This window comes from Hemiscyllium ocellatum, chromosome 8 (assembly GCF_020745735.1).
Source record: "Hemiscyllium ocellatum isolate sHemOce1 chromosome 8, sHemOce1.pat.X.cur, whole genome shotgun sequence".
Taxonomy (NCBI): Eukaryota; Metazoa; Chordata; class Chondrichthyes; order Orectolobiformes; family Hemiscylliidae; genus Hemiscyllium; species Hemiscyllium ocellatum.
Genome location: NC_083408.1, coordinates 30,723,704 through 30,738,927, shown reverse-complemented (window position 1 = coordinate 30,738,927; position 15,224 = coordinate 30,723,704). Strand labels below are relative to the sequence as shown.

At 42.0% G+C, this 15,224-nt stretch overlaps 1 protein-coding gene across 9 annotated transcripts in view; it reads right to left on the bottom strand.

The window, feature by feature from the left end:
- Positions 1-15,224, bottom strand: part of LOC132818097 (metastasis-associated protein MTA1-like) — a 151,660-nt gene that overhangs the window by 113,019 nt on the left and 23,417 nt on the right. For all 9 annotated transcript variants that reach the window (XM_060828780.1, XM_060828772.1, XM_060828774.1 and 6 more), the window contains exons 5-8: positions 11,092-11,155; positions 7,273-7,390; positions 1,776-1,878; positions 972-1,071 (exon numbers count right to left, since the gene is read on the bottom strand). In XM_060828780.1, coding sequence (XP_060684763.1) covers positions 972-1,071; positions 1,776-1,878; positions 7,273-7,390; positions 11,092-11,155 — 385 coding nt within the window. The remainder of the gene's footprint in view (positions 1-971; positions 1,072-1,775; positions 1,879-7,272; positions 7,391-11,091; positions 11,156-15,224) is intronic.

Below are 15,224 nucleotides of genomic sequence, written 5' to 3'. Positions count from 1 at the left end.
TTCTTTTGCCTACCTTATTACATGTTCAATGTCTACACTCATTTTCTACAATTCATGTACAAGGACTCTCAGATCCCTTTGCCCTGAGGTACTCCGAAGCTTCTCTCCATTTAGATAATACGTTGCCTTTCAATTCTTCTGAGCAAAATTGATAACTTTCACTTTTCCACATTAAACTGCATCTGCCAAATTCACTTAACCTATCTATATCCATTTGTAAATTTCTTCATTGCAACTTACTGTCCTACCAATTTTAGTGTCATCTGCAAACCTGACTATAGTACCTTCTATCCCCATATCCATGCCATTAATATGGATTATTAATAGTTGGGGTCTGAGGATCAGACTGTGCCTCCCCACTAATTACAATTTGCCAACCAGAAAAAGACCTCTTTTTCTTCTGACTCTCTTTCTGTTGGTTGGTCATTCCTCTACCCAAACTAATAAGTAATTCAACCGAATGTGATCTTACGTTTTGTATTGAGCTTTTGTATCACCAATTTAATTCCACTTTCTAGCTCTTCGTCCTTAGCCTGTAGTCTACATGAACTCAAGTGCATACTGAAGTATTTCTTAAAATGAGAGAGGGGTTTTGCACCTCCACCATCCTCTTAAGTGATGAGCTCTTAATCTTTACCATCCACCAGTGAAAAAGATTACTGTTCACCTCCCCTCTAATCCCCTCCACCAGTTATTTTGCAAATGGAAATAGCAAAATCCTGCCCACTCTCTCCAGACTCCCCGTACTTCTATTCACCCAAACTTAAATCTCTCTTCAGCCACGTCAACTTCAAAGAAAACATACCCAGCTTTCCTCACTAAAATTCTCCATTTCTAGCAATAGTCTTGTAAATCTCTCAGTCACCACAGGGGAAGAAAAAAAGACCACAAGCAATCTATAGAGAATGCAGTCAACAACAGGAGCAATAGCGTGATACTATACACAGGAGCAGTTGCATGCTATTTCTTACCTGAGTGATATCCCTGGAGGCAGCAGCTGCACTCATGTGCAAACTAGGCTGTCTCACTGAACTACTGCAGTCTAAAGCACGGGCAAATGTACCTACAGACCTGGAAAGGACCAGAAATATTACACATAGCTTTTCGTTTTGTTTTGTTTGAACAATGCAGTCCCAAGAAAATAATAGCTTTTTTTCAATTTAAATTGACATTGGTCATACTGACAGGGAGCAATGCGCAACTCCAGTTCCAAACTTATGTGGCCAATTGTTAACTGCACTCGCAGTGGCACAGTGAGCCATTCAGATGTTACCAAACAGCTTGCGGTAGCAGCATCTTCACTACTGTAGTGGTTCATGAGGACAGCCCAACTTCAGATTCTTGATGGCATACAGCAATGGACAACCCTTGTTGGACCTTACCCTCCAATTAAATACTCAGGTAAACAGAGACTGATTACTGCACTGGTTGGGGTAACTCACGAACCAAACAAAGATACTCCTGGTCTGTGTCCTGAGGCATGCAGAAGTCTTTCAAATCTAAATCTATGCGTCTCCTTGCCAGAAGTTATAAATGGCACCAAAACCCCAAGGACACTATTTAGCAGACGCAGTGATTTCACTGCATGGCACACTGTCATCAAGTGAGACTCAATAGTACTGAATGACGCGGAGCAATCAGACTCAAATGGTGATAATATGGCCGAGCCTTAAGTCACTTATCAGGCAATCAGACTCTTCTTTATACTGCACCACCTTTACAAACAGGCTTGGCAGTTCCCTGCACATTGTTTTGGTAATGTTGTCAGGACTTACCGAGCAACTACTAAGAACTGGTCAATCTGTTTGTCTGTCAATGGGGTGTCACCATCCCAGATTTTGGCTTCCATTTTGGACTGATCTCTTCCATCCTCCTCTCCTGTAATAGAAGAAATGCAATGATACTACTCATCCAGTCATAAAGTGATGGTGGGAAAGTGACATCAGCTCAAATCAACTGACCTGTACAAGATCTGAGTGTCTCTAGAACAGTATGTTTACAATAGCAACAGGCAGGGATAGGTATATACCTCTTTCCCTGCGATGTATAACTGGGGGAGAGGCAAGATTTAGGATGCACAGGATGGGGAGGGTAACTGCAGGGGAATGTCGAGCTTACTCAAGGAACAGCTATTGCGGGTCCTTGGTAAGCATATACCTATCAGGCAGAGAGGTAGTTGTCAAGAGAGGGAACCAGGTTTACTAAAGTTGAAGTCCTTGTCAAGAGGAAGAAGGATGAGGCGTGAAGGCTCAGTTAGGGGACTTGAGAGTTATAAGTTAGCCAGAAAAGATCTAGAGAGAGGGCTAAGAAGAGCCAGGAGGGGACATGAGAAATTTTTTGGCAGATAGGATCAAAGAAAACCCTAAGGCTTTCCATAGGTATATCAGGAATAAAAGAATGACTAGAGTAAGATTAGAGCCAATCAAAGATAGTAGTGTAAAGTTGTGTGTGGAATTTGAGGACATAGGGGCAGCATTTAATGAATACTTTTCGTCAGTATTCACATTGGAAAAGGGCAATGTTAGTGAGAATACAGAGGTACAGGCTACAAGATTAGATGTATTGAGGTTGACAAAGAGGAGGTTTTAGCAATTTTGGAAGATCTGAAAATAGATAAGACCCCTGGACCAGATGGGAATTATCCTTGGATTCTCTGGGAAACAAGGGAGGAGATTGCAGAGCTTTTGGCTTCGATCTTTATGTCATCATTGTTGACAGGAGAGGTGCCAGAAGACTGGAGGATAGCAAATGTTGTTCCCTTGTTTAAGGAGGGGAGTCAGGACAACCTTGGTAATTATAGACCAGTGAGCCTTACTTCAGTTGTAGGTGAGGTGTTGCAAAATGTTACAAGAGTTAGGATTTATAATCATCTCAAAAGGAATAAGTTGATTAGAGATAGTCAACATGGTTTTGTGAAGAGTAGGTCATGCCTCACTAACCTTATTGAGTTCTTCGAGAAGGTGACGAAACAGGTAGATGGGTGTAAAGTAGTTGATGTGGTGTGCATGGACTTCAGTAAGGTGCTTGATAAGGTTACACCTGGTAGGCTATTGCACAAAATACAGAGTTTCAGGATTGAAGGCGATTTAGCGGTTTGGATCAGAAATTGGCTAGCTGAAAGAAGACAGAGGGTGGTGGGTGATGGGAAATGTTCATCCCGGAGCTCAGTTACCAGTGGTATGCAGCAAAGGTCTGTTTTGGGGCCACTGCTGTTACATTTTTATAAATGATCTGGATGTGGGAGTAGAAGGATGGGTTAGTAAATTTGCGGATGACACTAAGGTAGGCAGAGTTGTGGATAGTGCTGAAGGATGTTGTGGGTTACAGAGGGATATAGGTAAGATGCAGAGCTGGACTGAGAAGTGGCAAATGGAGTTTAATGCCGAAAAGTGTGAGGTAGTCATTCCGGAAGAAGTACAGGAATAAAGAGTACTGGGCTAATGGTAAAATTCTTGGGAGTATAGAGAAAAAGGTTGAGAGATGACTTAATCGAGACATGTAAGATAATCAGAGGTTTAGATAGGGTGGACAGTGAGAGCCTTTTTCCTAGGATGATGAAGGCTAACACAAGGGGACATATCTTTAAATTGAGAGGTGATAGATTTAGAATAGATATTAGGGGTAGCTTATTCACTCAGAGAGTAGTAGGGGCATGGAATGGCCTGCTTGCAACAGTAGTAGACTCGTTGATGTTAGGGGCATTTAAATGGGTACTGGACATACATATGGATAATAATGGAATTGTGTAGGTTAGATGGGCATCAGATTATTTTCACAGGTCGGCACTACATCGAGGGCCAAAGGGCCCGTATTGCGCTGTTCTAGTAGTGAAGAGCATTAATATGCATATTCCAAAATAGCTATTTAATGAAAGAGAAGGAATACTACATCATAATTAAGGGACCATTTGCTGTCCACCTCCCTTTTGACCTTCATTAGGTCAAACTCATCTCTGGGCCTCCATTCCAGACTGTGATAATCACGGAGGCATGGGAGATAAGGGATTGCCATTCTATGTAATATGTCATCTCCATTCCACAGAGGGAATACCATAACTATACTCTCTGTCTAAGTATAGATAATGTATTACATATCACAGTGCCATGTAGGAGGGATGATCATGAAACAAAGACATATACTACTGAAGTGAGTGACCCAGAATAGGAAGTTAGTCAAAGACCAAATAGATGTATGTAATACTGTTCTTAGTGTGAGACCACTGTTTTTAATAATTCAACGATCTAGACTTGAAGCAACAACATCTGGATCTGGAGAAAACCCAAAAGAATTCAATTTTGTTTGGGTTTCTCCAATTTCCTAGTCCTTAGTTGGATAGAAACCCCTTTTCCATACATTCTGTGAATAGGACTAAAAGTGTCTTAAGAGCATCTTAAGTTTGTAGATGAGGCTGATGGTACTTACAATACTTCAATGAAATTTTACAATTAGGTAGAATAAACGAGAGAAAAGTGAAAATGCTAAACTTTTAAAAGAAATAAAGGATCAGAAAAAAATCTGTTGTGATTTTGATTTACAGCATCTGCAGTTCTTTGCTATGTTTTGTTTAGAAAAAAATAGGAATTTGGCTACTTTAAAATTGGAATCACAGATCAAAAGCAACTCTTAAAAGAAATTCTCATCCTAGTTTTACAAGTAATATTAGCCTTTGGTTTAGATGAGATTTTGATTTGTGCTGCAAATACATTTTAGATATGATGTTACATTCATAATGTCAAGAATTATCTCCAAAATCCTTCACAGAGAAAAGGATTAAAATTACAACAGGAATTTTAACCAAAGCAGAAAAAAAAAGAACTTGCAGTTATAGAGCACTTTTCATAATATCAGAATGTCCTAAAGCACTTCACAGATAATGAAGCATTTTTGAAGTGAAGTAAAGAAAGGACAATGAGTTATCCATCACTACCCAAATAACATTTGTGTCACACAAGTGCTAGGCAATAACCATCTCCAACAAGACAGAATTCAATCATAAGACAAAGGAGTGGAAGTAAGACCATTCAGCCCTTCGAGTCCATTCCGCCATTCAATCATGGCTGATGGGCATTTCAATTCCACTTACCCACATTCTCCCCGAAGCCCTTAAATTCTTGATGTCACAAGGAAGTATCAATATCTGCCTTGAAGACATTTAGCGTCCCGGCCTCCACTGCACTCTGCGGCAATGAATTCCACAGGCCCACCACTCTCTGGCTGAAGAAACGTCTCCCCATTTCTGTTCTGAATTGACCCCCTCTAATTCTAAGGCTGTGTCCATGGGTCCTAGTCTCCTCGCCTAACGGAAACAATTTCCTAGCGTCTACCCTTTCCAAGCCATGTGTTTTCTTGTAAGTTTCTATTAAATCTCCCCTTAATCTTCTAAACTCCAATGAATACAATCCCAGGATCCTCAGCCGTTCCACGTATGTTAGGCCAACCATTCCAGGGATCATCCGTGTGAATCACCGCTGGACACGTTCCAGTGCTAGTATGTCCTTCCTGAGGTGTGAGGACCAAAACTGGACTCAGTACTCCAAATGGGGCCTAACCAGAGCTTTATAAAGTCTCAGTAGCACAACGGTCCTTTTATACTCCAACCGTCTTGAGATAAATGACAACATTGCATTCACTTTTTTAATCACGGACTCAACCTACATGTTTACCTTTAGAGAATCCTCAACTAGCACTCCCAGATCCCTTTGTACTTTAGCTTTACGAATTTTCTCACCGTTTAGAAAGTAGTCTATGCTTTTATTCTTTTTTCCCAAAGTGCAAGACCTCGCATTTGCTCACGTTGAATTCCATCAGCCATTTCCTGGACCACTCTCCCAAACTGTCTAGATCCTTCTGCAGCCTCCCAACTTCCTCAGTACTACCTGCCTGTCCACCTAACTTCGTATCATCGGCAAACTTCGCTAGAATGCCCCCAGTACCTTCATCCAGATCATTAATATATAACGTGAACAGCTGTGGCCCCAACACTGAACCCTACGGGACACCGCTTGTCACCGGCTGCCATTCCGAAAAAGAACCTTTTATCCCAACTCTCTGCCTTCTGTCAGACAGCCAATCCTCAATCCATACCAGTAGCTCACCTTGAACACCATGGGCCCTCATCTTGCTCAGCAGCCTCCCGTGTGGCACCTTATCAAAGGCCTTTTGGAAGTCTAGATAGACCACATTCACTGGGTTTCCCTGGTCTAACCTACTTGTCACCTCTTCAAAGAATTCCAACAGGTTTGGAAATTCATAATGGGGAGTAAGTCTGCGTGTGTAGTTCTTTTAAAGAATCCAATGTCTTTCACTGACATTCAATGTTATTTCAAGACCAAATCTCAAACTGTTAACACCCTGGGGGTTAGCATTGACTAGAAAAGGAACTGAACCAGTTGTATAAATACTATGGCTGCAAAAGCAGGTGACAGACTAGAAATTCTGCTCATCTGTAACTCATCTCCTGACTCTCCAAAGCCTGGCCACCATAAGGCACAAATCAGAAGTGTGATGAAATACTCTCCTTTTAGCTAGATTAGTACAACTCTGACAATGATCAAGAAGATTGATACCATTCCAGACAAAGCCAACCACTTAATTAGCACTCCAATCTTCATCCGCCACCTTCAATAATCACTTCCACCACCACCAATATGCAGTGGCACGAGTGTGTACCAGCTACAATATGCATTGCAGCAAGTCACTAAGACTCCTTCAACAGCATCTTCCAAACCTTTAGCGTCTAACACCTGAAGGTCAAGGTCAGCAGATGCATGGGAACTTCACCACCTTTTATTTCCTCTCCCAGCCACGTATCATCCTGACTTGGAACTACCTCACCAATCCTTCATCATTGATGGGTCAAAATCCCATTGCAATGTGAGAATACCCGCTTGACATGGGCTGCAGCAATTCAGGAAGATGGCTCACTTTCTCAAGGGTAATTGGGAATGGGCATAGCCAGCATAACCCACACCAATGAACAAAGAAAATAAAACTTCCGACTACCATTCACTACATAATGTTATAAGTGCCTCATTCATGCAAGTTCACTAAGGGTTGTTGCAAAGAAAGCTCACAGCTGGATAACTGTGACTGTTTTGATTTGCTCTGAAGTGGTCAGTGTCTTTGATGATGCTGAACCAAACAGGAATCTAATAGTAACCTGAAATTCATAATGAGGAGTAAGTCTGCGTGTGTAGTTCTTTTAAAGAATTTGGTGTCCCTCAATTGTTGTGAGCTCTCGATGTTCATGTGCCAACCCCACTGGCCATTTACCTTCTTTCAGTAGGTCTGTAATGTCTGCCTGGTATTGGGGCCCAACACGGATTTCTCCCTTATCTGCCAAAAGGGTCTTCAGCTGTGGATCATAGACGAGTGAATAAAAAAAAGTGTCCTGAAGGGAAAGGGTAAAACAGGAAGACAAGTCAACATAAACTCATATGACACAACTCTGCTTGTCCTGAAACTGAAATGCCAAATGAATTTGAATGAGCAGGGACACCAATGTCGGGTCACTTGAACATTTTTTAAAAACAGCTGGTTGTATTCCTTGCCAGCCTAATGAAGGATGAATATTGTGGCATGATATATTTTCTACTTCATGCTCTCAGGCAGCTACAGCCTGGTTTGGAAATAGAGTAAAGCTCCTTCTGCACTGACCCAGGACAGGTACATTATGAATTTATTATCAAGTAACACATTCTTTACAATGATTGTACACATCTGGAGGTTGTGATCAATCTAGGTTAGATACAAAATAAAGTTGCCTCTATACAGGGCTTCCTCAATCTTTTAGCTTTTGAGTTCCCCTCCCATGCTGTAAAAATTCCATTCACCCATGTAACGCAAAAACACGTGTCACTTTTTAGAAAAATTAGTTATACGATAAATCAATGTTCAACTATACGTTTTTACGTTCTTAATTTGATGAGAAGATCGGTTACTGAGAGAGGCTGGAAACTGGTAGCAGCAAGTGAATCACGAGCATTTGGGTCCTGCTGCAGAGTGAAGGAGGACTTTCAAAAGTCTTTCACTGTACAGATGTTTTTAATCAAACAGTTCTGACCTGTCGTGGCACAAGTCTGGGGAGGGTCAGGACTGGAATTCAGACCTGATGGCCCATAGGTAAAGACACTACCACTGCAGCACACAAGACTCTCAATGCAAATACAGTGTGGTGACATTAGCGACCTCTGCTGGAAATAGGAGTCTAGTGCACCTGGTATTCTCAGGCGGCCTCATATCCAAGTACAGTACTGATCAGGCCCAAGTCTGCATAACTTCAGAAGATTAGATGAGATCAGGTATTTGCAAACTAGAATGGCCAGCTTTTATTTCATCTAAAATGCATATGTATATCAAATAAATATCCTCTTTTCACAGCTTAAGTTTTGTTTTGTTAGATTATAAAGTATTGCTAATTACGTGTTGATCATCTTAAAGTGATATGCAATTCTGGAAACAATATCGAGCTAATGCCCTAGTGTTAGGATAGTCAACATGTTCTTGCAGGAGTTTGAAAGAATCCCACAATAATGATGTGCAAGTGAGGTGAATTGGCCATGCTAAATTGCCCACAGTGTTAGATGCATTAGTCAGAGGGAAATGGGTCTGGGTGGGTTATTCTTCAGAGGGTCAGTGTGGACTGGTTGGGCCGAAGGGCCTGTTTCCACACTGTAAGGAATCTAATCTAATCTTAAATCACAACTGTGCTACTTAGAATTCCATTTTGAAGGAGCAATACTTCCTTTAATATACAAAGTCAGTAAATCAATTTATTGCACAGATTATTCGAAATCCAGTCATATTAAGTCCAATCCCTTTAATTAATAACTGGAAATTAGATCTAACTTTATTTTTCCACCACTGTCAAATCAGAAACAATCTAGCACAGGATATGGTCTGAACCAGTGCCTAAACCTGAGCATTGCACTAAGCGAATGGTGCAAAGAGGAAACCTTTCTCCACTGTTACATTGGTTACTTATTTATTTTTTGAATGAACCTGTTCAGAGATGTTATCACGCACAGAGATGTTATCTCCTACCGAAGCAGGAGAAACTCTGAGATAGCATCATAGAATCCCAATGCAGAAAGAGGCCATTCAACCCACCAAGTCTGTACTGACCCTCAGAACTGAATCCCATCCAGTCTGCTCCAACTCTATCACAAATTCACCTAATAGCTCCATTGCGATCCCCACTGTAAATATGTACCTCCTACTCTTCCTTCCCCCCCTTATCCCGATCACCATGATTCTCCCTTCTGCATAATTTCCTCAAATAACAACAGCAACAGGCCCTTCAGCCCACCAAGACTGTGCCGACATATGATGCTTTTTTAAACTAAAAACCTTTTGCCTCTACGTGTTCTGCATCCATCTATTCCTACCTATCCATTTATCTGTCAAGTTGCCTCTTAAATGTTTCTATAGTATCCACGTCCACGACCTCCTCTGGCAGTACATCCCACCCTCTGTGTAAAAAAAAACTTGCCCCTCAAATCTTGTTTAAACTTACTCCGTTTATCTTAACCCCGTCCCCTAAGAATTGCTCCCTCCACTCTCGCATACAGTGCCCCTGACAATCACATCCTTTAAGTTCCATTCTACCTGAAGCACCTTTATTAAGCAAACTATACCAGCCCCTTGGAGCTCCACCCTGCTTGCCTTCCAGGTCAGCTTTGCCAGCATCAGCTGATGAGCTATTTCACTTGAACAGGCTTCACCCCTTATAACGTAAGCACTTGTGCAAAGAAACATCTTGGTTACGAAGGAACCAAATAGTGAAGACTTTTGTCTTCTTCAGAACCGAGAAGGGGAAAAAAAACTAACCTAACTTCTATATGTATATGCCGGATTTGTGAACACACACGTTTTACTTCATTCCCTCACAAGTTTGTCATCAGCAGTGATTGTAACTTCAGTAGCTTGGGATGTTAATGAGTAATAATGGGATGCTAGTGAGTTCAAAACAGGTTTGCATCAAGATCAGGAAAGCCAACCTACTTGAAAGGTTCTGAGAACTTAGGGCAGAAACTTCATCCTGCTGTCAGGAAACTGAATCTTTGTCTCCTATCCAACTGGGTTCCCCCGCTCGCTGTTCCAAAATGATCGGTCTGATAAGGGCCCAAGGCACAGCTTGACTATATCAAGGTCTCAAATAGAAAACCAACATCTCATTCCTGAAATTCCTCCACAGATCAGGACCTTCATGCCAGATGTTTGGCCAATTTCACTCTGTAGCACTGCCAAGGTTAAGTAGACTGGATTTAGAATAAAGAATCCAAGACCTCTCAATGCCACTCCTTCGTCTCTTAAAGGCACTGATAGTTACTAAATGAAGCATTTCTTTTTTGTTTGAATGCCTCAACAATGAGTGCTCTTAGTTTGTTATTTAGCAATGGGGACATTGCTGATGGTGGCATGCAAAGGAGCAACAGAGTGCTCCTTCATAACAACCTGCAGAGGGATGATAGAATCTACAGCATGGAAACAGGCCATTTGGCCTAAGAGGTCCACACAGACCCTCTGAAGAGTAACCTACACAGACCCATTCCCCTACCCTGTTACTCTGCATTTCCCCTGACTAATGCACCTAACTCTACACATCCCTGAACACTATAGGCAATTTAGCATGGCCAGTTTACCTGACCTGCACATCTTCGGATCGTGGGAGGAAACCGAAGCACCCAGAGGAAAGTCACACAGACACGGGGAGAATGTGTAAACTCCACACAGATAGTCGCCTGGGGCTGGAATCGAACCTGGGTCCCCGGCGCTTGCTAACCACTGAGCCACTGTGCTGCCCTGTGCCGAGATGTTTAAATAATTCTTTTCCGCACTCTCTACCCTCTTCACCAGGGCCAGCCATGTCATCCTTCTTACCGTTTCATCTCAAATCAGTGAAATCAAGCTCAAGATCCTGCAGATGGTGTGGCTCAGTGCAAGCCTTCAAGCTGCCTCCAAGCATTAAGATACAAGATTAGCAGAGACACAATGATCTATTGCTGAACAATACAGGAAAATAAAACAAATAACAGATACTGAAACAACCGCATTAATAGACCACAAATACTTCCAGAAACAGGTCCTTACCTCACGTTCCAGGTAGGATAGAAGTAACTCTGTTTCGTTTAGCAGTGTAACACTGCACTTACCCCTGGAAGGAAAGCAAAAAGCTGTCAGTAAAAAGTACTATATTTCTCCAAGGGAACAGATGCCGAATCATTATGTTTCACTGTGTTAGTCAGATGGCTGTGGGTTTATCAACTGTGAGACTCCTGAGCAGCATCAGGGGAATTCTATGCTGTTAGATGTGCTGTCTTTCAGATCAAATAGTAAATCAAGCTTATGGCATGATTTCAAGAAACAGTGGGGGATTTTTGCTGCCAGGAACAACCAACAACACAAGGATCGACATCCTAAGTAAGGCTACTTTGTAGGGCTGAGGCTGTTTTTGGGCCATGGGGAGTCTTCAGGAGACAGAGAAAATGAGAGAGTGCGTGTGAGAGAAAGTGTGCGCGCGTGCTCAAGTGAGAGAGAGAGAGAGAGAGAGAGAGAGAGAGATACACAGACAGACAGAGAGTGGGAGGGACAGAGGGAGCGAAAGTGAGACAGGGACAGGGATGACAGAGAGAGAGAGAGATAGAGACACACACACACACACACACTCCTAGTCATGCAGTGCCTTGTTTTCAAGTGCTTTCAAGCTTTCACATTTGCCTATCATTGTCTTCTAACTCAACTGGCTGAGATAACTGGACTATTCTATTTCTGTCCTCATGAGCATCTCCAATTTTAATTATTCCATCATTGACGGCCACACCATCAGCTATCAAGGTCCTAAGCTTTTCAATTCTGTCCCAAATTTCCTATCTCACTCTTCTCCTCTTGGATACTCTGCAAAACACAACTGTTTGACTGAGCGTTGGATTCTGGAGAAGTACCAGAGCTCTGGAAAACTGCTGATGTGACACTTCTATCCAAAAACGGAGGGAGGCAAAAAGTTAACTACAGGCCAATTAGCCCAACATCTCTTGTTAGAAAAGTGCTGGTACCGATCATTAAGGAAATAATAGCAGAGCATTTGGAAAATCACAAAGCAATCAAGCAGAATCAGCATGACGTCATGAAATGGTCCCTGACTATTTCATAGAATCCCTACAGTGTGGAAACAGGCCCTTCAACCCAGCAAGTCCACACTTAACCTCCAAAGAGTATCCCTCGCAGACCCATTCCCCTACCCTATTACTCTACATTTCCCCTAACTAATGCACCTAACCTACACATCCATGAACACTATGGGTAATGTAGCATGGCCAGTTCACCTAACCTGCACATCTCTGGACTGTGGGAGGAAACCCACACAGACACGGGGAGAACACGCAAATCCCACACAGACAGTCACCCAAGGCTGGAATCGAGCCCGGGTCCCTGACGCTGTGAGACAGCAGTGCCAACCACTGAGCCACCAACTAATTTATTAGAGTTTTTCAAAGAAGCCTTAATCAGAGTGGAGAGAGGGAAACCAGGAGATGTGTTATATTTGGACTTCCAGAAGGTGTTTGACAAGGTGCCTCACAAAGGTTATGTCATAAATAACCATGGTGTTGGAGATAATTTCTCAGCATTCATTGAGAATTGGCTCATGGGCAGGAAACAGCAAGTGGTGATGTTTTCGAGTCAATCTGTTTAGGGCTCTTATGACACACCAGAGCAGGTGGGATGTGAACCTGGCTCGGAGGTAGGCATTACCACTGTACCACAAGAACCCTTAGTTACAGCGAGTGGGGATAAGGGATTCTTTTTGAGGTTGGCAATCCACAACCAGTGGGGACCCACAGACACCTGTGCTGATTTCACAACTGTTTACAATACAGTATATATAAATGACTTTCAGGAAGGAAGTGAATGCACTGCGGTTAAATTTGCAGACGACACAAAAATAGGTGGAAAGGTAGGTTCTGAGAGGGATACAAACAAACAATTCACAGAGAGATAATGACAGGTTAACTAAATGGGCAATATGTTGGCAAATGGAGTGTAACGCGGGAAAATGTGAAGTTGTTCATTTTAGGAGGGACTGGAGGGGAATATTATTTAGATGGAGAAGAACTGCAGAAAGGCGCAACACAAAGATATGTTGGGTCAAATGACCGAAGACTACAAGAATTAGGAACATGAGGTCCCTTAAGCCTGCTGCTCCATTCAGTGAGATCCTGGCTGAGCCAACATTCCTCACATCCACTTTCCTGTGTTTTCCCTATAACCCTCGATTCCCCTATTGGTCAAGAAACTATTTGCCTCAGTCTTAAATATACATAAGAATTCTGTTCACGTAAGGGACTTGGGGTTACTTGTTCATGAAACACAAAGCTAGCACACAGATACAGCAGGTTAATTACAAAATCTATGGAAAGGTGGTCCTTATTTCAAGAGGGTTGGAGTATAAGAGTAGAGAAGTCTTACTGCAACTGTGCAAGCTGCTGGTGAGACCATATCTGAAGTACCTGGAGTAGTTTCGATCCCCTTATTTAAGGGGAGTTATCATTTCACTGGAGACAGTGAAAGGTTCACTTGAATGATCCCCAGTATGGAGGGATTGTCCTATGAGCAAAGGCTGAAGAGGTTGGGATCCTATTCACTGGAGTTTAGAAGAATGAGAAGTGATCTCACTGAAACCTACACAATACTTAAGAGCTTGACAGGGTAAATGTTGAGAGGATGCCGCCCCTCAAGGGAGGGTATAGGACCTGAGGGCACATCTCAGAATTAAGAGGTGCCAACCTAACACTGAGCAGAGGTTGGGGGTGGGGGTGGGAGCGTCATCTTTCAGAGGGTTTAGAGTTTTTCGACTCCTTACCGCAGAGAGCTGTGTGAACAGAATTCTTATGTATATTTCAGGCTGAGGCAGATAGTTTCTTGACCAGTAGGGGAATCGAGGGTTATAGGGAAAACACAGGAAAGTGGATGTGAGGAATGTTGGCTCAGCCAGGATCTTACTGAATGGAGCAGCAGGCTCATGTTCCTATTTCTTATGGTCGTCGGTCATTTGACCCAACATATCTTTGTGTAAATCAGGGAAATGTTGTTTTATGATATTCCTATGATATGCCTTGCTACATTAACAGCAACATGTTAGTTTAAATTGCTGTTGTTGTAGTAGTTTAAGCTTATTGGAATTGTTTTTTTTAAATGGAACAGGAGACTAACTTAACCTAACTTAACCAGTAGTTGCCAGTTTTCCATCAGATGCTTTATATTTTTCTCCAAATTGGTTTCAACTATTTCAGGTCACTACCACTAATCCCACTTTTCTTTACAAATAGATTGTATTGGTACTATTAACTATTCTTCTCAGATTACCTTTTATTATTTCATTAATATCTGTATCTGCCTTGCACAACCATCCCCTTCATTCTTTAATTCCTCGTGCCATTCCACCCATCAATTCCTTTTAGTCATTCCTCCACTTCCTCACTTTCCTATCACTATATTCACTGAAAATCTGTCACATATCTTTTTCCCGGTTCTTATAAAAGTTGATGACCTGAAAAGTTAACTCAGTTTTTTTTCTCCACAGATATCACCAGACTTGCCAAGTATTTCAAGAACTTTGTATTTTCAATTTCAGATTTCCAACATCTGCAGTCTTATGCTTTTGAGTTGGGGAACCCTGAAACAAAGCCATAGACAGTCATTGCAAGCGAGCAACTTAGCTGGTCCCACTTTCCTGCATTTCCCCGAAGCCTTGCAAATTCTATTTTCATCAGGGGCTTGTCCAATTCCCCCTCAAATGCCACAATTGAATCTGTCTCCACCACATTCTCAGGCAGTGGTTCCCAGATCCCAACTACTTATTGCATGAAATGTTATTTTGCCATTGCTTCCGTCATTCACCTTTTATCAGTGTCATCTGGTTCTAGACACACCTCCGTCAACCTCTTGCTGTTTAATTCAGTTAGGGTCAATTCCATTCATGGAGTAAAGTCCCACTCCAGAGAACTGAGGAGCTATCCCCCTCTGGTTACCCACTCTCCTGCCAATGGAACCAGTTTTAAAAAGTTTTATTTAAAGAAGATAAAGAAAGCAGAAAGAATATATTAAAAGTACAAATCGAAGAGAAAGGACAGAACACACAAAACAAGCAGCAGTATGGTATAGATTTTCATCAACTCATCTTTGCTAACCATGCATTTAGCTGTTTAAGACATAAACTCCAGAATTCC